This window comes from Podarcis melisellensis (assembly GCF_964234715.1).
Source record: "Podarcis melisellensis genome assembly, chromosome: 2".
NCBI classification, from domain to species: domain Eukaryota; kingdom Metazoa; phylum Chordata; class Lepidosauria; order Squamata; family Lacertidae; genus Podarcis; species Podarcis melisellensis.
This window is the reverse complement of record NC_138529.1, coordinates 26,893,875-26,917,980: the sequence shown is the minus strand read 5'-3', so window position 1 is coordinate 26,917,980 and position 24,106 is coordinate 26,893,875. Positions and strand designations below refer to the sequence as shown.

At 47.0% G+C, this 24,106-nt stretch overlaps 1 protein-coding gene across 3 annotated transcripts in view; it reads right to left on the bottom strand.

The window, feature by feature from the left end:
* TTYH2 (tweety family member 2) overlaps positions 1–24,106 on the bottom strand; it is a 78,960-nt gene that overhangs the window by 26,994 nt on the left and 27,860 nt on the right. For all 3 annotated transcript variants that reach the window (XM_081899741.1, XM_081899739.1, XM_081899740.1), the window contains exons 2-4: positions 16,414–16,586; positions 4,897–5,008; positions 2,243–2,463 (exon numbers count right to left, since the gene is read on the bottom strand). In XM_081899741.1, the coding sequence (XP_081755867.1) occupies positions 2,243–2,463; positions 4,897–5,008; positions 16,414–16,586 (506 nt within the window). The remainder of the gene's footprint in view (positions 1–2,242; positions 2,464–4,896; positions 5,009–16,413; positions 16,587–24,106) is intronic.

Genomic DNA, 24,106 nt, shown 5'->3' with positions numbered 1-24,106 from the left:
GCACGTCAAAGTGCAAGTAGATAAATAGATACTGCTCTGGCAGGAAGGTAAATGGCGTTTCCGTGTGCTGCTCTGGTTCGCCAGAAGCGGCTTAGTCATGCTAGCCACATGACACGGAAGCTGGACGCCGGCTTCCTCGGCCAATAAAGCGAGATGAGCACCGCAACCCCAGAGTCGGTCACGACTGGACCTAACGGTCAGGGGTCCCTTTACCTTTACCTTTATACAGGGATCGAACCTGCAACCTTGCCATTATCAGCACCACGCTCCAACCAACTGAGCTACCCAGGCATTCAAGCTCTACCCAAACCCCAAGTGCACAGAGACATTCAAACTTGTGCAACAGCCGCGTGAGCATTTTCGAATCCAGAAATCTTTCTGAAGCCTGCCTTCTCCCTAAACTGTATAGGCACACTCAGTTTCTACCTTGGAATCATACTGATACAACTTACCCTTACATCTGAGTACAGTAGAATTCCCCCCCCCAAAAAAGTGGAGCTTATTTTCCCCAAGTGCCACAGGCTCCTTTATGCAGAGCCCATGCAAAGAGGTGCCATCTGCCTTTATGCAACGCTAACATTTCCTCCTGAGCAGAAATGTCACAAGTGCCTGCAGCGTGACGGGCTGCTAGGTTTGCCTCTTAAGAAGAAACACCTTCCTTTTAAAGGGTGCCGCTAAGCGCTAAGAAGGATACATAACTCAAAACATATTTGCTTTGGCGAAAACCTGGAGGCAGTGAGAGGAGGGGGCAGCAGCAGAGTTTGACTGAGAACAAGGTTAGGACAGTGCGCTCACAAGACCCACAGTTGCTCGACGCCACAGATAATTCTCCTTGTGCCCTTGCTGCCTTAACAAATGCCCCGAGGGTTCGCACAACAGGAAAGATGCCCTCGAGTTGAGCCATCATCCTCACCCTTCGACTAACATGTGGGCATCCCATTCAGACACAATCCTGCTTCCATTTATTCAGCCCAAAAGGACCATTGAAGGATGGGGACAGTAACTCACCACTCTTCCTCCCCCTTTTTATGGCTGTACAGAAGTGGTTCACCTGGTGGGAGTGGAGATGTAATGCTAGCTTCCCAACAGCGGGGGCGCTGACACTTAGTGGGGGAGAGAGAGGTGAGGTGGCAGCGAGTTTGCAACAGTGGGAGGTGCCAGATTGGCTCTGCCTGTGTGCCCACACCATGCTGACCTCAGCCATGACCCTGCAGCTGGAAAGCTAGCGCTGCAGCTCTTTCCCTATTGTGAGACTTACTTCTGCTGCTGAATTAATCCCAGTCTTCCAATTCTGTACTCACCATTACCAGTGCGGATTAAGACTGCTGCTATGATGCACTGATGTGATGAAAACGTTATAGCACTTTGAGCATATCACCTTCTTGTGGTGCAAAGTGAGTGATCCCGAAAAAGTGGCCTTATTTACTGCCCCATGCAATTGCTATTACAGAACGGCTGCATGGATTGCAGCCCCTTTCTCTCCCCCACGTTCCTCCTGTTATCTTTCCAACCACTATCCTACAAGGTACCACCAAGAACGGGGAACCTACAAATATGTCTGGATTGCAACCCTCACCATGGCCATCGGCCACGTTGACTGGGGCTGCTGGGAATTGGAGTCCAACAATTTTTGGAAGGCTCCCACCCCATCCTAGGGGAGGGATTCCAAAGCGGAGGAGAGAGATGAACAAGGGGATTCCCACCTCCTGACTCCGTGATGATGTAACAGTTTCCATGAGTCTTAGATTAAACACCCCTCCATTGTCTTATGGGATGCGGGTGGCGCTGTGATCTAAACCAGAGCCTAGGGCTTGCCGATCAGAAGGTTGGCAGTTTGAATCCCCACAACAGGGTGAGCTCCCATTGCTCGGTCCCTGCTCCTGCCCACCTAGCAGTTTGAAAGCACGTCAAAGTGCAAGTAGATAAATAGGTACCGCTCCGGCAGGAAGGTAAACAGCATTTTTGTGCGTTGCTCTGGTTTCACCAGAAGCAGCTTAGTCATGCTGGCCACATGACCCGGAAGCTGTCTGTGGACAAACGCCAGCTCCCTCAGCCTATAGAGCGAGATGAGCGCTGCAACCCCAGAGTCGTCCGCGACTGGACCTAATGGTCAGGGGTCCCTTTACCTTTGTCTTTGAGATGCTCTGCTTTTGACAGGAAATGCAAGGCTGCATAGCAAACTCCATGAAGTCTCCCAATGGGCCGTGCCCATCGCCCTCCGCAATATCCCCTCTCAACTTACCTGTAATATTCCACATAACCAACTTCACCAGCGACTTGAGACAGGTCTACAGTGACGTCGTTCCAGACAGGGAGCCCCGAGAGCTGCAGCACAATATTGCCTGCCATCTGCTGCAGGAACTTGAGTGTCTGCACATAGTCGCCTCGGGTGGCAAAGATCTCGTTCAGCCGCGCCAGGTGCTGCTCCAGAGCCACCTTCATCTGCACAGAGGTGTTTGAGACCTGGCAAAAGACAGCAGACAGAACATTCAGAACCAGCAAGCTGGTTTCTTTCTGAACCAGTCATATTTTCTATGGGTAGAAGGGACAGCCAAGAACAGCTCAAAGTCAAAGTTTCCTTCGGCTTCCATCATGTGCACAAACAGGGCTTTGACCAAATCTCTTCAAATACACTCATGGAAAAGATCCGCTGAAACCAGAATAATCACCACCACCTCAGTTTCTATAGCCCAAATCCCAAAAGCAGATTGGTGAAATTACGTATGCATGCACTAGAACAACAGACCAAAAAAACTCTACCCTAATAATGGAACTGTAGAGTTGGCAGCGACCATGAGAGTCATCTAGTCCAGGGGTTGGCAAGGTTTACTTCACCTGGGCTGCTTCACTCCAGTGGAGATCCCTCCATGGGCTGGATCGTGTGTGTGTGTGTGTGTGTGTGTGTGTGTGTGTGTGTGTGAGAGAGAGAGAGAGAGAGAGAGAGCGCGTGTGCACGGATGCAATTTCTGGTGTCTGCATCTGTGCAGATGCGATTTCTGGTGTCTGTGTCTGTGCAAACGCGATTTCCGGAGTCTGAGCTGCGCAGATGCGATTTCTGGCACTGCAGAAGCGAGTCCCTGCATCGCACTGCGCCGGTTTAGCGCACTGTGTGGGGACTTGCAGAGAGGGCGGCTCAGTTTGGGGGCGGCTTGTGGGATGGGCCTTGGCTTGTGGGATGGGCCTTGGGTTGCCTACCCCTGATCTAGTCCAACCCCCGGCAATGCAGGAATCTTTTACCCAATGTGGGAACCCTGAGATTATGCTCCAGCGACTGAGCTATCCCAGTTTATACCCCAGTTTAACCACTTGAATGGCCTCCATTATGTGAACAATGAAGATGGCTAAAGTCTGCTCCAAGTAATCTCCCTGTTTACTGGTGTTGCACTGGTACCCACAAAAAGGAACTCTTTTCCAATATAAAAGCTGCTATGGAATCTATCTGGCCACACGGAAGTCAAAGGATCAAGAAAGCAAGGAGAAAGCTCTATGCAGCAGAGCCTCCTCCCTTCAGAATATTCTGCAAAGTCAGAAAATCCATCATTGACATTTTTATAGTAGTTTTTTTAAAGTGAATAACCCACCTGGAGGCAGTAGGGTGAAAGGTGGGTCCATATTGCTATTATTATTAGGCATAAACAGGAGCTTGGCATGCTAAAAGGCTCAGGCACTCCAAGAACCAGTGAAAGCAAACCAACTACAGGGAATGGATATATAACTGAGGGCATCATCTGAATACACTGTGCTCCCTGCCTAGTACTTAAATATCGCTAGGCTTTTTGGATTACCACCACCAGCACTCAGAAACAGAAAACCCAGTTTGTGTATATGTGAAGTAAACCCAGGAGAAACACAAATTAAACCAAGATGCTAGGAGTACCATTAGCCCCCTAGATGGAGAGAGAGGTTTCATTTCCAAACTGGTCACCTTTTGGTAGTAGTCTGTTGTTGTTGTTTTGCAGTTGGGGGTTTCCATCTCAGGTCTTAAGCACTGCTGCTGCCTTTTTTCAGCTGTGACTTTCTGCCAGGAATTCCTGAAGAAGTCATGAGAAGAATGGACCCAACAGACTCCCAGGTGATACGCTACTAGTTCTCCCTGGGCACGGTGCCATCTGAATTGCTCTAGAGCTGTGTTCTCAACAGCACCAGAATCAGACGCGTGCGGTAACATTTTTGGCAGGGGAAGAGTTAGGGCCAGAGGGGCCAGCTTCTGAGGGTGACTGGGAGGGGAGAGGGACGCCATGCTTGTGAGCATCACGCCTGCTTCCTTAAGCTGTGCAGAAGCTTCCGGGGCTTTGGGAAGGAGGCGCCAGGTTTTAATACTCTAATTTACTACCACCAGCAGCTTTAACTATAGTCCCCACCCACCAACCCTGTGCTTTCAGCACTGGACTCTCCAGTCTTCTGTGATTCTGGGGTCTAACAATCTCCCCTGATCTCAAGTTCTGCCTTTTCTAGGCACTGGGTTTTCAAAGGTTATCAGGAAAAAGCTATGATCTGCAACTACAGAGAGTTGCACCCAACACTGACAGAGGGGAGTAGAACCGCTTTGTGCTTCCCATCCCTTCCTATCTCTGTCTCAATTTCTGAAACAAATTTGTCTCCATTTTCGCCTCTGGGAAACGCAGAAAGTAGGGTTAGGCTGTGAATTCTGACAGCAGAGAGCACATGCTCTCCTCCGGATTAAAACGGAGATAGACGAAGGAGGCTTTAACACAATGTTTGGCTTGTTTGCACCAGCCTCTGTGCTCTCCCTAGCAAGAGACATTGTTGTTCTCAGACAGCTGCTCTCAATCTCAGGCATTCCAGATAATTCATCAGGACCAGAGTGCTTGCATTAGATGAAAAGGGGGAGGGGGGAAGAATAATAATATCGGCTCAACCCATCAGATTTCTTACCAGCGAATCAATCTCCGAAAGAGTGCGATTAGCATTATTTAGGGCGTAGATCAGTTGATAAACCCCATCGTTGGTTTCACTGTTGCCATAGAAACCAATGCCAACAGCAGCACTGGGAATGAAAGAAACACAGAAATATGGGTTAGAAGAGGAGAGAATAAAAATCAGTGTTATTTAAGGTAAGGGCTGAAACAAAGGCCTCATTGAGGCCAACCCGTCACTTTAAGATACCATTCTCAATTCCCCACAAACAGAGAAGTTACACCTCCCTTTGAATATACAAAGTACATAATTGGTTTTGTCTGGCAGGGAGATGGAGGATAGCCCATCTCCAGATTTCCAAAAGCTGTCAAAAACACTTTCCCTGACAGAGCCACCTGTCAATCATGAAACTGAAAATATGGCCCTTGCCAAACAGTCCTTTGTCCCTCTAAGCCCCTCAGCTGGACTATCAACATTGCTGCGTTACACATGAGGAGACCAGGTGCCCGTTTGTAAGCAGCTGCGATAGGACAGGCTTGAACTGAAACATTTTCTTTCTTTTAGAAGCACCATTCTGCTTTTAGCTTTGTCCTCCGGTCCTTTTATTCTGAATCAACTTCATGTTGGAGTTTGGGGTGCATTTCTGCCAGACTCAAAGGAAAGTTCCCCCTCAGGCGCCCAGATCAACTTGAGTCATGGGGTGTGTGTGTGTGGGTGTAGTGACAGAGAAATCAAACTACGCTGGTATCTGGGGAGAGACACAAGAAAAGAGAGACACCAATGGCCCATCTAGTCCAGCATTCTGTTCTCACAGTGGCCAGCCAGATGTCTGTAGGAAATCTACAAACAGGATTTGAGCAAAAGAGAACCCTCCCCTGCTGTGGTTTCCATCAATGTATATTCAGAACCATTATTGTCTCCAGCTGTGGAGACAGAGTAGCAGTCCTCTATAGTCCTCTCCTCCGTGAAGTTGTCTAATCCTCTTCTAATTTTTTTATGTTTCCAGGTGCCATAAGAAAGCTGCAGAGATAGTGCAGGATAGTGCGCACCCCGGAAATTATCTCTTTCAGCTTCTGCCTTCTTCGAGGAAGGTACAGGGTTACAAAGACTAGGACTAGCCACCTGAGAAACAGTTTCTATCCAAATGCGATTTTGGTTTTAAACACAGTGTAAGGTAGTCTTTATGTGAGTACAGTGGTACCTCGGGTTACATATGCTTCAGGTTACATACACTTCACGTTACAGACTCCGCTAACCCAGAAATAGTACCTCGGGTTAAGAACTTTGCTTCAGAATGAGAACAGAAATCGTGCTCCGACAGCGCGGCAGCAGGAGGAGGCCCCATTAGCTAAAGTGGTGCTTCAGGTTAAGAACAGTTTCAGGTTAAGTACGGACCTCCGGAACAAATTAAGTACTTAACCTGAGGTACCACTCTATATTGTATTCACTTATGGAGTATCAGAGTTTTTAGGGGCTGACCAGGCTGGGATAGTAGGTTTGTGGGTTTTTGAATGTCTGATGTAGATTTTTTTCAATTTCGTTATTCTGTATGGGACAATGACAATATAAATTATTGTATTGTATTGTATCGTATCGTAATGCAGTCCGTGAGGCAGGCAAAATAAATGTTCTCTTTGATTCCCCTTGCAATTATTTGCTTTGCACCCCTGGAAAGCCTTCTCATCTAGGAGTCAAGGGGAATGGCCTACCTATACTGACAGCAGTGAAAGGGGGGGAGTGAAAGTTCTTTCCCCCCCCAGACTTAAACGGGCTTCATAAGATATTCACCAGGATAGTCAATCTGCCCAAAGATGGAATGCAGAAACCCCTCCAAACTCAGCACTCTGCAACTGTATCATGGGTGTGATTTGTAAGAACTAGGAAACAGCTGGAGTAGGTTTGTTATAGAAATCCTAAGGTCTCGTGTATATATATAAAATAAACATTCATAAATGTACAAGACAAACACACACATAAGTATATAAACCACGTATCTGAAATAGTACAGGAGAACAACCCTAAAGCCATTTTTACTCTTCCAGTAACCTCAAATATTCTCCCCATTGTCTCTTTGCTCACAAATCTGTTGTAAAGGTGAGCCTGTGACCTGGATTCAGGAACTAAGTATTTACAATCACAAAAGATTGGCCAGGCTGCCCAAGTAGAACAATGATTGATCATTATCAGGTATCCTGACAGACAGGTTTTCCACTGTAGACCACACCCATGGTGTATTTCTGCTGGGGTCCACCTCTTTTTGTGATGTATGTATGATGTGCAAGCAGATAAATAGGTACCACACTGGTGGGAAGGTAAACGGCGTTTCCGTGCGCTGCTCTGGTTTCGCCAGAAGCGGCTTAATCATGCTGGCCACATGACCCGGAAAAACTGTCTGCGGACAAACGCAGGCTCCTTCGGCCAGCAAAGCGAGATGAGTGCCACAACCAGAGTTGTTCGCGACTGGACTTAACTGTCAGAGGTCCTTTACCTTGAGCTACAGGGTAGGCATTTTCAAAAGTCTATGTACGAGCTTGCACACCATTGTTCTGGGTTCCTCTCCTCCCTCTCTGCGTGGGGGGAGTGGGTGACCCTGTTGCAACAATTTAATAAAGATCATGCTTATTAGCTGCTTTGCTTCTCAATATTCTCTGGCTGGCCTCTGTTATTTTCTCCTTCCAACAGGGGACCTACTTAAGGATTCTATATGGGCTCTTGGATACCCCATAAGGGGAAAGGAGCAGTTGTTGTTTTTTACTATAACAGGTTCCTGTGTACAATTTGAGGAGGTGGCTGGGGGATCTTGAGGTTCCATTTTTTAAATAAATGCTGAGCTAAGCCAAGCCCTTTTCGCTCAACTTGCCCCAGAAACAACCAAACGTTCTGCTGACAGGATCATAGGATGTCTGGATGAGTCCCACTATGAAGTGTGCTTTATGTATCGGTGCAAAAGACCAATTGCCGCAAGACAGTCAATACTGGAAATGGAAGAAAGCCAGAGAGAACTTGCTCACATATTTCAGGTGTCTTGTTACAACCCACAGTGTTTAACCCAAACGGAGAGATGTTTTTAAGCCGCCAAGTAGGAAATGATTGTTTCACATTTGTAATAATGTAAGAGCCTTGCCAGTTTACAGCTAAAACAGCTTCTTTTCGGAGAGAGCTTACATTTTACATTAGATAAGCAGGACTGGGGTCAGAGAGAGGCCAGAGGATGACCATGATTTAGCGGCGGGGGGGGGGGGGGGAGAGAGATGCGCCAGTTCTGGAGGGAGAGGAGGAGAACAGAAGCGCTGCGAAGGTGCCAGTAGAAACTGCCTCCTCTCTTGGCCTTTTAAGACATTAGTGGTCCCCTGCCAATTGACAACAGAGCACTGCCAACCAGAATCACTCCCTCCAACTCTGGGGCTTAAAAAGGATGCTACAAGCCTGCGACACACTGAGCTGTAAGCGAGTTCTCTCCCAAACACCCAAGAGATTTAGGCCAAAAGGCGGTGGCAGGGAACCCCTCCAACCTCGCCCCCGCCCCTAAGCAGATTATCAGAATCTGTTGAAAGAAATGTTCCTCTGGATTACAGCCGCTCCTTGGTTTAACCTTCAAGAAGGAATTCTAGGGTCTCTGGAAAACTCCAGCCAGAAACAATTCCTCTATGCCAGGGTAAATGCCAAGGACCTGGAGTCAGAGATCAGGACAGTAAATTGATGGCTCTTTTATTTATGGAAGGGAGATGGGTGTAGGGGGAAAAAGACTCCTTTGGCAAACCCCTTCTTCCAGGTAAATCACATTATATCTACGGTAAGGGCCCAGGGGGCATTATTGTTTTGGTTAGTTATCTACTTGTATTTTATTCTGTGAACCACCTTGATGATAGACAGTACAGTGGTACCTCGGGTTACATACGCTTCTGGTTACAGACTCCGCTAACCCAAAAATAGTACCTCGGGTTAATAACTTTGCTTCAGAATGAGAACAGAAATCATGCTCCGGCGGCATGGCAGCAGCAGTAGGAGGCCCCATTAAAGTGGTGCTTCATGTTAAGAACAGTTTCAGGTTAAGAACAGACCTCCGGAACGAATTAAGTACTTAACCCAAGGTACCACTGTATATGAATTTAATAAACAACAACAACAACACACCAAACACACGCAGAAGGGTAGTACAATGGTACTTCGGGTTACAGACGCTTCAGGTTACAGACGCTTCAGGTTACAGACTCCGCTAACCCAGAAATAGTACCTTGGGTTAAGAACTTTTCTTCAGGCTGAGAACAGAAATCGCGCAGCGGCGGTGCAGTGGCAGCAGGAGGCCCCATTAGTTAAAGCGGTACCTCAAGTTAAGAACAGTTTCAGGTTAAGAACAGACCTCCAGAACGAATTAAGTTCTTAACCTGAGGTACCACTGTATATAAATTTAACACCAACACATGCAGAATACCACAATTCACATTCATTTCAGAACTGCTAACACACTCTAGTTTTACAACCAGGTTTTTAGAATTCCTGAGATGGGCGCTGGAAATGTAAGTTTGTGAAGTGCACCCGTTCCTAACTGCTCAGCAGAAGCAGCCAATAAGGAAGGCTGGTTGACTCCGACTCACGCCTCCCCTTGCTGCATTGGCAATAAAAATGATTCATCCTGGCCAGTTCTCCCCTATTAGCCTTTGAATGAGCTCCCTATTTCAAATGGGCCCCTGCTGTTTGGCTACAGCATATCTCTGTCTGTAAATAACAACAAAAGCGATGCCCGCTGTTCACTGAACGTTGAAGGTTAGCTCCGAAATTATGGCCCCCCTATGGAAACGTGCTGATGCTGATTCCATGGGGAGGCTGCAGCTCAACTGCACCATGAAAACTCGTGCTTTAGTGGATAAGAATGTGCTCCACCGGCATGGAAATTCCCTGTAGCTCAAATTCATGTGGTTGATGCATCTCAGAAGTAATGGCATCAAAGCAGAGCTTCTGATGCAGGGAAACTGTTTCCAGTGGTCAGGGATGGCATGGTCCTTATCAAGGCACTGTTTTTAACCAAGAGGAAAAAATAGGTTCTCCCACCTGGAGAGGCCCTAACAGCTCCTATTTTAATATAACTCTTATTCGCACGTGTCACATTACTGTGAGTTACAATCCAGCTTTAGCTACACTTCAAATTGCGCAAACCTCAGGGGTGCATGCACACACAACTGAAAACCAGCCTGAATACCTGGATTTGAGTTGTGTACGTTTACATTGCTGGGAACACTTGTGATAGATCTAAAAATTCAAACTACTGGGCAGTGTAAGCGGGTCTCTCTGCTGTCACTTTTAGGACTCCGTTTGCAAATGCTTAGCAGAAGCCTTGAGAGGTTCTGCTCTTTTTAATAATGGTGCGTGTTGCAAAAAATCCCACCCCCACCCTCCAATTAGGCTTGCCTTCCCATTCCATTTTCCTTTGCCATTTCTGCATCTAAAGGCTACTTCTTGCACGGTTGCTGGTATTTGCACGCCAATACCAAGTTCGGGGTGGGGGGTGGAGAAGTGAGATGCTGCCACACTCCCATCAGATATGAAGTGTGCATGCTTGCAAATTGTAATGTAATAAAACAGTTACTTTTCCCTTAAAGAGAAGCGGGTGGGAAGCCCTTCTGATTATAGTGGCAGCCCTTTGGGATCAGAGCAAAAGACCTACCTATTCCAGCATTTTAATGAATGAATGAATGAATTAGATTTATCTACAGTGAGATGTGTACAGTGAGAACCAGCCCTGAGTGCTGGTGCTGGATGGCTATTGAGGAAACCTGTAAGCTTCGCTGGCAGAAGAGGAATACAATAGTACCTCGGGTTAAGTACTTAATTTGTTCCAGTGGTCCGTACTTAACCTGAAACTGTTCTTAACCTGAAGCACCACTCTAGCTAATGGGGCCTCCTGCTGCTGCCGCGCCGCCGGAGCACAATTTCTGTTCTCATCCCGAAGCAAAGTTCTTAACCTGAAAGCACTATTTCTGGGTTAGTGGAGTCTGTAACCTGAAGCGTATGTAACCTGAAGCATATGTAACCTGAAGCGTATGTAACCCAAGGTACCACTGTATTTGTCTACATACTTCCCCTGTTCTTCTGCAGGTGGGTGGTTTTTTTGTTTTTTTATGGCTTCACCGATGCCTTTAGGACTAAAGAAGATTCTTTTGGGTGGGGGGGACAGGGGAGAATGCAGCGTGAAATGATTTTAAGCAGAAAGGGGTCTGCGTATATAGGAAGGAGCTCCAGCCTGGAAAGGCAAGCTTGACTGATCTAAAGTAATAGGTTTGAAGAGCAAGAACAAACCTGAAACTCTGGATTCTCCATTCCCACAGATTTCCCTAAATCATCCATTTTATAGCATACAGCAAGCAGAAAATAGAAATCTGCTAGGTGTAGCGTAACAGGCGGGGAGCTTCGCTCTGATCGATGCTCTTGCTACGCATTTAAGATTTGAAGAACCAGATGCCCCGCAGTCAGTGCAAGAGCTGCTCTATATTGTTGCACTCGCTATCAAAGCGCCCTGGGGACCTGAAAAGCACTTAGGATATTTATTACTCTGCCTACCCCTCATCTCACTCATCCAAAGCTTATGGATAGGAGACAATATAGCCAGAATTTCAACAAGCCTAAAGCCCCAGGGGTGGGGTGGGGGGGGAATCATGTGTTTGGGTTAGGGAAGAAGGCAAGTCATGGGAACAGCACGCCGGTTTAATCAGCATGTTTACTCCCAGATACAGATACTTCCATTCAGCGAATAAAAGATCACCCTCAAACTATTAAGCACTAAAGCCCTTTGGAAGTTCCTGGAACGTAGAATTGAATGAGCTGATTGAGAAGGGTTTGTGCAGTAAATGGCTGAAGCCAAAAGAGTGCCATGAAAACCTCCCAGCAGATGTAGGTAAAAGGTAAAAGGACCCCTGGACAGTTAAGTCCAGTCAAAGGCAACTATGGGGTGTGGCGCTCTTATTGCTTTCAGGCCAAGGGAGCTGGCATTTGTCCACAGACAGCTTTTCCGGGTCATGTGGCCAGCATGACTAAACTGCCTCTGGCGCAATGGGACGCCGTGACCGAAACAAGAGTGCACGGAAACACCGCTTACCTTCCCGCCAGAGCGGTACCTATTTATCTATTCACACTGGCGTGCTTTTGAATTGCTAGGTTGCCAGGAGCTGGGACAGAGCAACAGGAGCTCACCCCGTTGCAGGGATTCGAACCGCCGACCTTTTGATCGGCAAGCCCAAGAGGCTCGCTGGTTTAGACCACAGCGCCACCCGCGTTCCTCAGCAGATGTATGAATTGGGGGAGACATACCAAGCTGATAATACAGTGGTACCTCAGGTTACAGATGTTTCAGGTTACAGACGCTTCAGGTTACAGACTCCGCTAACCCAGAAATAGTACCTCGGGTTAAGAACTTTGCTTCAGGATGAGAACAGAAATCGTGCTCCGGCAGCATGGAGGCAACGGGAGGCCCCATTAGCTAAAGTGGTACCTCAGGTTAAGAACAGTTTCAGGTTAAGAACGGACTTCCAGAACAAATTAAGTTCTTAACCCAAAGTACCACTGTACAGCAGTGTTATTTCCTCTGTGTTTGCAGCTATGGGTGGCCAGATGTCGAAACCATTTGCCTAGTTCTACTATTTCTAACCTCTGAGAAAGTAGAAGGAAGATCGGGGCCTGAAGATGGGCAACCCCCACTCCCAACTTCATCCTTACAGCCAGAAGTAACCCAACCGTGAAAGCCTCAGGCAACCGAGCTCATCTGATCACTCTGCCTTGCATAAGAGGCAAGGTGAATTGAGCGCAGATCTGCCACCTGGGATGAAACCACGTGTCTCAGGCAGAGGCCAGAGTTAAGAGTGTAAAAAAATGGGGGAAGAGGCTTTGTTTTCTCCAGTATGCCCAGGATTGCCATCCCAACCACCTCCCAACCTGCGTATGAACCCCCCTATCTAACCCGAGCGATTTGCGCAATGGCGACGCGAAAGAGGCAGAACCCATCAGTGCCCAAAATGAAGGGCTCTCCTCGCCTTACAGCTGCAGCTTCCCCACACAAGCCACACTGAAGGAAAAAGACAAACAGGAAGCAAGATGAAAATATGCGCTCACAAACTGCTCCACTTGCGGTGCAAATGTTTCCCCCTTTCGTCTGTGGCACTTAACTCACACATAACGCAGTAGCAAAATTCTGCATTCCATTTCCACAAAGGGGTGGCTTGGCAGTTGTGAGCAAGAGAGTTCATTTTCTGTAGGTGGTGCAGTCGGGTAACTTGTGTAACGGTGGGAAGGGAGCAGCCAGCACAGGGACACAACAAATTGTAGCTGCCATTAGGAGACCCCTTTGAAGGCAAGGCGGCATCTCAGCAACTAAACATTTCCCCCATCTCAGGGGAAATTGATGAGTTTCACTTGCACTGATTGTTTTACCAAGATACAATCCCCCGCCCCAAAGCTAAATTAACTGGCAACTGTGCTGTGCTGTGCTGTGCTGTGCTGTGTGTGTGTGTGTACACACCCGCCACAAGAGATGCTGGTATGGTTTGATCAAGTCAAAGCACTCCTTGTCTTTCTGTTTTACGTATTTATATAAAAAAATTTACATACATATTTACATATTTATGAATTTTCCATTCATAGAAATTCAAGAGTGTTTACAACAATTATATATGAAACCATCCAATTAAAAAAAAAACCCACCACACATACAAAAAGTTAAAAACAGAAAACAGCAAACTATTAATGGAAAGATGCATTATTTATTGGCTGCATAAGCCTGACAGAAAGGCGGGGGCGGGAATCAAGCAGGCGTTTAAAAATTGAAACAGAAAGCAACTGATTGATCTTTTTTGGCAGAGTATTCCACAGAGTATTTGGCAGAGTATTGGGCTGGTGACACCAAAGCAGGTTTTTTTCCCTCTGGGCCAAACTTTTCAGAATAAAAAATTGCTCAGGTCGTACCATTTTTTTTATTGGTAAGAAATACAAAGAAACAACTCATGGCAGAGCTGCATTTTGAAAAGATATTTATCCATATTCTGCAAATTATTGTTTATTTTATTTTGATACTGTTCTATGCAACACTACACTGAAATGTTTAAATATTTCTTTGGTTGTGCTTGGATCCTCCTGCCACACTTGCCATCCTCTCCTGCCGCACTCTTTGAGAACCCCTGAACTAAAGGCTCAGTTTCTCATTGCATCCGATGAGCTACACCAATTCAGGGAACAACCAACAATGCTCCTGCCAATGATTGCATGCAACACGCAACACTAGTGAAAAGCAATGGCCTCCAACGACTTGCAGCAGCGGCACTACCAGCCGCATAACTCCTCGGTTGATGCCTTATATTGTATACACGTTCAACCATTAGATTTTTATTTTTTTTAGGAGTGTTTGGAAGGTTCTGCAGTGGGTACACGTTGAGGGACTCCAACTCCCATTAGCCCCAGTTAGCATGGCCAAATGTCAGGGAAGATGGGAGCTGTAGTCTGGCACCATCTATGACATCGCAGGGTCGCAGGTTCCTGCCCCTGGACTATATACCTTTGCAATTCTGTGATGTAGCTATGACCTGTGCTAACACCACTTGCCTACATCATTGGGGTCAGGTGGGGTGAGAAGTGGGCTGGGCTTATTATCAGTTGCTTTAACTTAGGGTGAAGTGACGATTTCTTTCTATAATGGTTTTTATTAAATCTTCCAAATTATTACATAACTCCAATCGTATTTATTAGGGTTCCCCCCCTCTTCTTGACTTCCCTCCTTCCCTGATTTTTTTTTTAAATTCCCCCTTAATAGCTGCTTTAAAACACATCTACGCTTATTTTCTAAGCCCCCCAAATCCATTCTCTACATTCTTCCCCCTATATCTAATTCTGAAAGTGATTTTATACAAGAATTATAATTTGATAGTCCACCAGTGGCCTCTGTTCTTCTATGAAAAGATGACATTACGATTCTTTGCCACATGCAGTATCTACCTCTGGACTTGCTCAACCAACCGAGAGATGAAATAACACCCTAGACATACAGGAAGCCTCTAGATCAGCCTTTCTCGACCTGTGGGTCCCCAGATGTTGTTGAACTACAACTCCCATCACCCCTAGCTAGCAAGGCCAGAGCTCAGGGATGATGGGAGTTGGAGTCCAACAAAGATCTGGGGACCCACAGGTTGAGAACCACTGCTCTAGATTAAAAGTATTCTTCATCCTGGAGAGGTACGGGCGATGGAGAGAAAGCAATAGACCAGAACCCAGGGACCACCAACCCTGCTCTCCCTCCTTTGAGTCAGACTCCATACACAATTAACCTCAAGCCTCACGTGACCCTGGACAGCCAGCTGTGCCATCTGCTTAGTGGTGGGATTAAAAGCTAAAGGACTCCTCCACACCCCCATCTCCCTCCGCCTCTTGGGATTAGCCAAAAGAGAAATGAATACTGGAGCAAAGAAGCCCTCTCGAGGAAGCAGCGATTAAAGTGAGGCACCCAGGAGCATCTGCAAATGCACACAGCATGCTCGCTCCTCTTGAGCAAGACAGGGAAGGGCCTTCAAGAGCATTGAATTGCAGTGTTCAAACTAGGGGACTGGTGGTGGAAGATGAAACATGAGTCTTTGGCTCAAGGAATAGGAAGCTGTCAAACCATGCCCTTTAGCAAAAGAGGCACTGAAACAGTAGCTGAACTGTCTCCTTTTCCCTTGTGGACCCTTTGTTTCTTTAAGGGTGAGAGAAATACAATAGGACAAACGGAGTGTGAGCTGCCATGTGTGCATGCGATAAAACAGAGGCGTGTGCCACGCATTATGGCCTACAGGCAGTTTTCCAAGGTGGAACTTGACCTCTGAGCGTATTACAGTGGTACCTCAGGATACAAACACCTCAGGTTACAGACTCCACTAATCTGGAAGTAGTACCTCGGGTTAAGAACTTTACCTCAGGATGAGAACAGAAATTGCACACCGGCAGCACGGTGGCAGTTTCAGGTTAATAACGGACCTCCAGAACGAATTAAGTTCGTAACCAGAGGTACCACTGTACACCGATCCTGGTGGCCAATTAAGTTCCGGGCCCAATTCAAAGAGCTGGTGTTTACCTATAAAGCCTTGAATGGCTTGGGACCACAATGCCTCGAGGACGTCCTCTCTCCATGTCAACCAACCTGGACTCTGTGGCCATGATTTGAGGCCCTTCTTCAGGTGCCTCCTCCACGAGATATCCAAAGGGTGGCAACGTGAGAACGGGGCCTTTTCTGTGGTGGCTACTCACTTGTGTAAAAGGTCATATATTTAAGCTCTGGGTAGCCAAGCACAGACAGATTTACACATTCGTGGGCACGTGCGTGTGTGACAAATTCCAGAGGAGCCATCTTATTAGGCCGCAATAGATTGCAATGCGTTACTTTGAAGTCACTGCAGTACCAGATTGGGGGGCAGGGAGAGGCCCCACAAAGGTGGAAACCCTACCAGTGAACCCAAGCATTCAGACACCACCCACCCGCTCCATCACCCATGGGCCTTCTGCTCTCTAGGCTCCAAATGAACTCACCAACAGATGAGGCCGGCGACCACAGCAGTCCAGGTGATGCAGCACGAATTGGGCCTCTTCGTCTCTGACTCCTCCTCCCTCTTGCAGCAGCACAGACAGATCAGATAAATACCAAGGAATACCAGGTTGAGGCCCAGAAAGACAGCTCCCACGAGAGCCAAGAGCAACAGGGACTAAGAAAGGAGAAAAAGAGAGAGAGATGATGAGCATCTGCTTATGCCAACAGAGAACAAGTCGTATCCCCTCATTCCACTTTTCAGAAACATACATTTGAGGCTACGAAAGCTAACCAATGAAAAGCCCATTGCTTCAGAAACCTTTTTAAACACTATTTCTTCCCCAGTTCCATCTATTAATAACCCTTAGCAAGCAAAGTGGCCGTCGTTTGTCTTTCTCCCATTAGAAAAGGGCTCTTTTATAAAAAGACTGCAGCATGGACAGACTCAGCCAAGCACTAACCCAAAGCAGTGGAACTAGTGACTGGCCACCACCAATGGAATGAGAGGCTTCTGGAGGAGAAGATTTTTGCCTTCTGTGTATCTAAGGCTTGTTTTCTGCAAAGCAAACACACTTTATCTCCTGAAGAGCCTGCTTCGTGTAATGTGTGCCGCTCTGCGGTTGTGTATACACTATAACTTTAAAGCACATGTGAAGGACAATTTTCCCCTTCAAAGGATTCTGGGCACTGCAGGTTGTTAAAGGCTGAGGGGAATCGTAACTCTGCGAGGGGAAAAACTACAGTGCCCAGAATTCTTTGAGGGAAAGGATTTTCTTTGAGTGTGCTTTCAAGGTACAGTGGTACCTCAGGTTAAGTACTTAATTCGTTCCGGAGGTCCGTTCTTAACCTGAAACTGTTCTTAACCTGAAGCACCACTTTAGCTAATGGGCCCTCCCACTGCCGCCGCGCTGCCGGAGCCCGATTTCTATCTCATCCTGAAACAAAATTCTTAAACTGAAGCACTATTTCTGGGTTAGCGGAGTCTGTAATCTGAAGGGTATGTAATCCGAGGTACCACTGTATAGTGTATGACGCAGGAAAGGAGGTGTCTCCCTATATATTCCAACAGCCACAATGTAGGACACCTCTATATTATTTTTCAAAATAACAATCCCTCCCTCCCTTCCTTCCCAAAGAACTCCAGGGCAACAAACAATAAAAATGCAAAACAACACAAACATTTAAAAACATCCTCCCAGCTAAGTAAGGTCAGTGTTAGAAACTCAGATATGTAATTTAGGTGCCAAATGGCTAATTAAACCGGGATTAACAGTCACCAAAACAGAATGCCTAGTTGCCATTTTGGTGGCCAGAAGGCTCAAAAGTTGTATTTTTTCAATAAGACTTTTTGGTTCCTGAAATTCACTCTGATTGTGTAGATAAAATATAATGGATATGATTCTACAGGATGTGTTGCTACTGTGTGAAAACAGTCAAGATCCGAGGATCCCCAGGCATGCACCTCCAGGTGATAGAGACGTCAGGCCCCATCCTGGTGCCTGGGCATCTTTGCTTGGTTACAAGTGGCCGATAGCCAGGTGCAGAATACGCCTGGGGGGTTTCAAAGGCTGTTTCAGTTATCTAACACCTGGGTGGGCAGGAATGTTTTAAAATTCCACATAGGTAAAGGTAAAGGGACCCCTGACCATTAGGTCCAGTTGTGACTGACTCTGGGGTTGCGGCGCTCATCTCGCTTTACTGGCTGAGGGAGCCGGCGTACAGCTTCCGGGTCATGTGGCCAGAATGACTAAGCTGCTTCTGGCGAACCAGAGCAGCGCATGGAAATGCCGTTTACCTTCCCGCCGGAGTGGTACCTATTTATCTACTAGCACTTTGACGTGCTTTCAAACTGCTAGGTTGGCAGGAGCAGGGACCGAGCAACGGGAGCTCACCCCGTTGTGGGGATTCGAACCGCCGACCTTCTGATCGGCAAGTCCTAGGCTCTGTGGTTTAATCCACAGCGCTACCTGCGTCCCAAAATTCCACATAGATTTTAATGAGGGAGATAAGACACACCACACAAGGGAGGACATTTCATAAACAAGGAGTCACTAGGCAGCACCCATTGGCAGCCACCCACAACAGGGACTCCTTGCTGTACCCTTTCTATTCAATGAGACATCAACCGGCAAAGCAGCTACATTGGCCGCAAGCTGTATCTTCGGGCAGAAGCGGCCCTACTTAGACAGTCACCAAGGGAAGGATTCTGCTAGCATGTACAGATGTATCAGGCAAGTGTGTCATGCAGTCTATTGTGTGCTCCTCACTTCCAATAGCCTTGGGAAATATTTCCCATGTTGGAGCACAAGATCACCCCACTTCCATGGGTGCTTTATTTCTCTTCAATTCTAATCAAAGTTAGCATCCTAATTTAACAAAAATCCCTCATCTGTATCTGCGAGCAACAGCTGTGCCCAATTCTTTCTTCTCCTTCTTCTCCTTCTCCTTCTTCTGCAGATAAGCTAATCAAGGCAGCCCAGTGCTGCAGAAAAGAATCAGAATAGTAACAGCAGCACAGAAAAACCTCGCTAACTCAAAGCAAGCTGTTAGTTCTGCCACAGCATCTCCACAGCTATTTATTTACAGTGCAAAGTGTCGCATCATCCAGGGAGCTGTTGAACAAACAAGGTAAATAAAGGTTTATTTATTTAAAGGGCAGGGGGTTAAAAATCAGCCTATGGGAGGAAGCATCACAGTATGCAAATGATGTTCATTTTCCAAGAATGCATTTTTGCAGCCTAGTCTCAGCGCCAGACAACAAGCCACATTAGATTTGCAAATACACCACATGGAATACGCACAAATTATGTAAAATGGAGGAAGTCATAAATCTGCGAAGATATGGAAGCGGGTCTGAAACATGCATACTGCGTGGGAGCACAAGAAGCTTCCGCACAAAGCGTGAAAAACTAGCCAATTTCATCCATGGAGGATAAAAACCATGGAGATCCATAGTCCCAGTGACTACTTCAGCCTTGCAAATAAAGTCACAAACATTAGTAGCCCACAGATACTAGGTGTGCTGAGATGTACCTTGGGTTAAGTACTTAATTCGTTCCGGAGGTCCGTTCTTAACCTGAAACTGTTCTTAACCTGAAGCACCACTTTAGCTAATGGGGCCTCCCGCTGCCACTGCGCCGCCGGAGCACGATTTCTGTTCTCATCCTGAAGCAAAGTTCTTAACCCGAGGTACTATTTCTGGGTTAGCGGAGTCTGTAACCTGAAGCGTCTGTACCCTGAAGCGTATGTAACCTGGAGGTACCACTGTATTAGATACAGTATATTATTGCCACAAAGGGTCAAAAGCAAAGAAAAACCAAGCGCCACATGCTGATTTTCATCTTGCAAAAACACCCCTGCTTGATTGCCAAGAATTCATACCAAGTTAAGCGGCTGTTTACAAGCCAAATATAATGTAAACAGAGTCCATTCACTAGACTTTGCCACAATTGCTAAAATGAAGTTGCTGGTGTGGATTCTCTCAAAGCTCCCTTCTGACACGACACTAAAATCCCCTGCTTTTTATTTACTGCTTTGTTAGTCATTCTCAAGAGCATGCACCTGCTTTCTCCCGGCAGGAACACCAAAATTGGAAGGTCCGCAGCCAGTCAAACATGCCAACATACAAAACAGTTGTTTTTTTGTAGCCACAGCCACACTGCGTTTGAAACATCTGAACAGCTTAAGCGTTCCGGGGAGGCCCAGTGCTAAAATCCAAAGGAGGTCAGGAATTAAGCAGAAAAGCAGCACAGGGTTGCTCTGATTACACACATTCAGAAACAAGGAAGAAAAGCTTAACACCCGCCTGGCTAAGGGCAGGCTTGCAAATCACGTGACCTCCAGCTCGCCACGTGACCTGTGGCAAGGCTACGTTTCCAGTCAAGCAAAATGAGGTCCTGGGCATGGGATGTAGCACAAGGCATTCTCGTACTGGTGAACATATATTACTCCAAGCAAAAAACAGTCCCTACCAGCCTTGGAGGAACATCTGGCAGCAGGGAACAGAGAGAGAGAGGAGAGGCAAGGGAGATTTTACATGGAAGCCTAGGAAAGTTGAGCTGCAGAATGAAGGACTGTAAGAGACATACAGTGGTACCTCGGGTTACAGACGCTTCAGGTTACTGACTCCGGTAACCCAGAAAAAGTACCTTGGGTTAAAAACTTTGCTTCAGGATGAGAACAAAAATCACATGGCAGCAGCGGGAGGCCCCATTAGCTAAAGTGGTGCTTCAGGTTAAGAACAGTTTCAGGTTAAGAACGGACCTCTAGAACGAATTAAGTACTTAACCTGAGGTACCAATGTATTTCACTTCCTGGTTCCTTGCCAGCATTCACAGCTGTCTAACATTTTTACTCTCTTTTTGTTAGGAAATAGAGGAAAGAAGCTACTGTATTTTTTGCTCTATAAGACACACCCGAGCATAAGACGCACCTAGTTCGCTGCACACCAATCCCTCTTGCTCTTCTGGCTTCAGGGATAGCTGCGCAGCCTGCATTCGCTCCATAAGGCGCAAACACATTTCCCCTTACTTTTTAGGAGGGGAAAAGTGAGTCTTATAGAGCGAAAAATACGGTATCTAGCTAGGCCGGGGTTTCTTTTTAAGGATAGAGATAGGTGTTCCCAACTATCTGCTTTCTAAGTAGAAGGGGGGTGGAGCTACATTTGCAGAGAATGATTATTGGGTAGGATGAGAAGGACAATCAACTATTCTTCTGGAGCCCCCTCCCCCGGCTCTGTTCCCCCACCCCCACCCAGTGCACAACCACAGTGGGCAGGCCTGGGGGGTTGGTGTAACACTCCCCTGAAAATGCTGCCCACTTCCTGTGGCCAAAGATACGTAGGAATCATGAGCTTGTTGGTGTACCATGTGCATGTAGTTTTTACACGTGCACAACTATTGCACATGTAAAAAATTGTCACCCGTCTCTCCTCCACAATGACTTCTTGTCAAACAGAAGTGGTTTGGTTTTCCAAACGTGCCTTCTCAGATCTGTATATCAGAAATCCTTGGAGCATTACACAACATATCACAGCATTACTGTTCGAAGGGGAAGCTGAACAAACCTATTCTATGATGTTTTCCTTCAAACAACCAATGTTCAGCTATCCCTTCAAACCGTATTTCACAACCAACATTTAAGAAGCACGTTTGAGTTTCTGACAGGGCCCCTGATGCCTAATGCAATCATTATTCAGAAAGGGCAGAAAGCATGAGAACCATGTTAAAAAGCAGGTGTACATTTGGGGCAGTGAGTGTAGGTTTTACATTTCCATTATGAGATAAGCCTCATGTGTATAAAAGCTTTTAACAGGCAAGAGTTGAACATATGAGCCATGAGCTATGGAGAAAGCTACAAGTACTTAAGACACGGATTCAAATTACCCCACAGCTTTATTTAACTCACAAGACAGAACACCTATAAAATAAGAATCCAGTTATGAGAAACCAAGGCCACTTACCATATACATCAATTAGAATGTGGAACAAGGACTGAAAACACTCTGCACAGTATGGGTATGGGAATCTAAGTCTGACCGCTCTGTTAGAAGGCACATTGCAAGCTCAGTTTTATTTGATATAACCATAGCAAATATATCAATATCCTCAATGGGAAAGTATTCGATCACGAACTCCTGGACCACTGCCTTGCTGACGTGGGGATCCAGGGCACAGTCCTTCAATGGCTGCGCTCGTTTCTCTCTGGTCGGGGACAGAGGGTGGCGCTTGGGGGGGAATTGTCATCGCGCCACTCCTTGGTGTGTGGAGTACCTCAGGGTGCGATACTCTCCCCAATGCTTTTCAACATCTTTATGCGCCCCCTCGCCCAGCTTGTCCGGAGTTTTGGGCTGGGTTGCCATCAGTATGCCGATGACACCCAACTCTATCTGTTGATGGATGGCCATCCTGACTCGGCCCCAGACACACTGACCAGATGCTTGGAAGCTGTGGCTGGATGGTTACGTGGGAGCCGGTTGAAGCTAAATCCTTCGAAGACAGAGGTCCTCTGGCTGGGACGGGGCGATATGGGATTGGGGGGGGGCAACTCCCATCTCTTGCGGGGGTGCAACTAGTGCCAGCACCGTCCGTTAAGAGTTTGGGTGTAATCTTCGACACCTCCCTTTCCATGGAGGCGCAGATTGCAGCTATAACAAATGCGGCATTTTTCCATCTCCACCAAGCTAAGCAGTTGGCTCCTTACCTCTCTCGCCCTGACCTAGCCACTGTGATCCACACGGCGGTCACCTCCAGACTGGATTATTGTAACTCGCTCTACGTGGGGCTGCCCTTGAGACTGACCCAGAAACTCCAGCGGGTGCAGAATGCTGCAGCGAGACTCCTTACGGGGTCTTCGCTGCGAGATCACATTCACCCGGTGCTATGGAGTACAGGATCAGGTTTAAGGTGCTGGTTTTAACATTTAAAGCCCTATACGGCCTAGGACCCTCGTACCTACGGGACCGCCTCTCCCGGGGTCTTCGCTGCGAGATCACATTCACCCGGTGCTATGCCAGCTGCACTGGCTCCCGGTGGAGTACAGGATCAGGTTTAAGGTGCTGGTTTTAACATTTAAAGCCCTATACGGCCTAGGACCCTCGTACCTACGGGACCGCCTCTCCTGGTATGCCCCACAGAGAAACTTACGGTCTTCAAATAAAAACATCTTGAAGGTCCCAGGCCACAGAGAAGTTAGGCTGGCCTCAACTAGAGCCAGGGCTTTTTCGGCTGCGGCTCCAACCTGGTGGAACACTCTGTCACAAGAGACTAGGGCCCTGCGGGTCTTGACATCTTTCCGCAGGGCCTGCAAGACAGAGTTATTCCGCCAGGCCTTTGGCCAGGGCACAGCCTGACTCCCTCCTTCGGCAATCTTCGCGGAGCTCTGGCCCAATGGTGGCCAGTGGCTTGAATTTAATTAATTTTATAATGAATGATTTTAGAGTGTTGTTTGTGCTGTACTTTTGTACTGTTTTATTGTTGTTAGCCGCCCTGAGCAGCTAACAACAATAAAACAGTACAAAAGTACAGCACAAACATATTTATTATTATTATTATTATTATCATCATCATCATCATCATCATCATTATTATTATTTATCGGGCAATTCAAACTATGGACTGCTCTCAATATGGTGCAGAGCTTGCCTCATCTTAATGTGTTGCATATGCAAGGCTTCCGTGCTAACAGAGCTCAAATAATAAAACACAAGCCAGATTTTCCTCAGAGAGCCGCTTTGTTATTTAGCCTCTCCTATCCCATCCCAGAGCACACAGTGGCCTTTTCATTAGGATGACCGAATGCCTGCTCATGCCTTGGAACCATGAAGCAAAGCTTCCCCCTGCCTTCTCTACATTTCCACAGAGCTGTTTGGTTCTCCCTTTTGTTCTCATTTCCTCCCTCCAACAGGATCCTGCCCTCCCCACCTCCCAGACCCACATTCCCTTTAAAACCATGGTGTGAGAGTAGCTTTCCTGTGGTTACAATCCATGGCGTTGCTGTAATAGTTGAAGGCCCAACATCATGCAGATGGGGCAATATATTGGGCCCTTGCCACACATTCGCTGCCTGCAGACCTGGGATGAGATACTCAGCCGGTCCCTAAACATGAAGCATTAACTTAAGCAGGTATGGCACTGGTGGAGATCACCTGGGCATTCTTTGGCTTGGAGCATCCCTCTGTCTCGGGAGACAATGGAA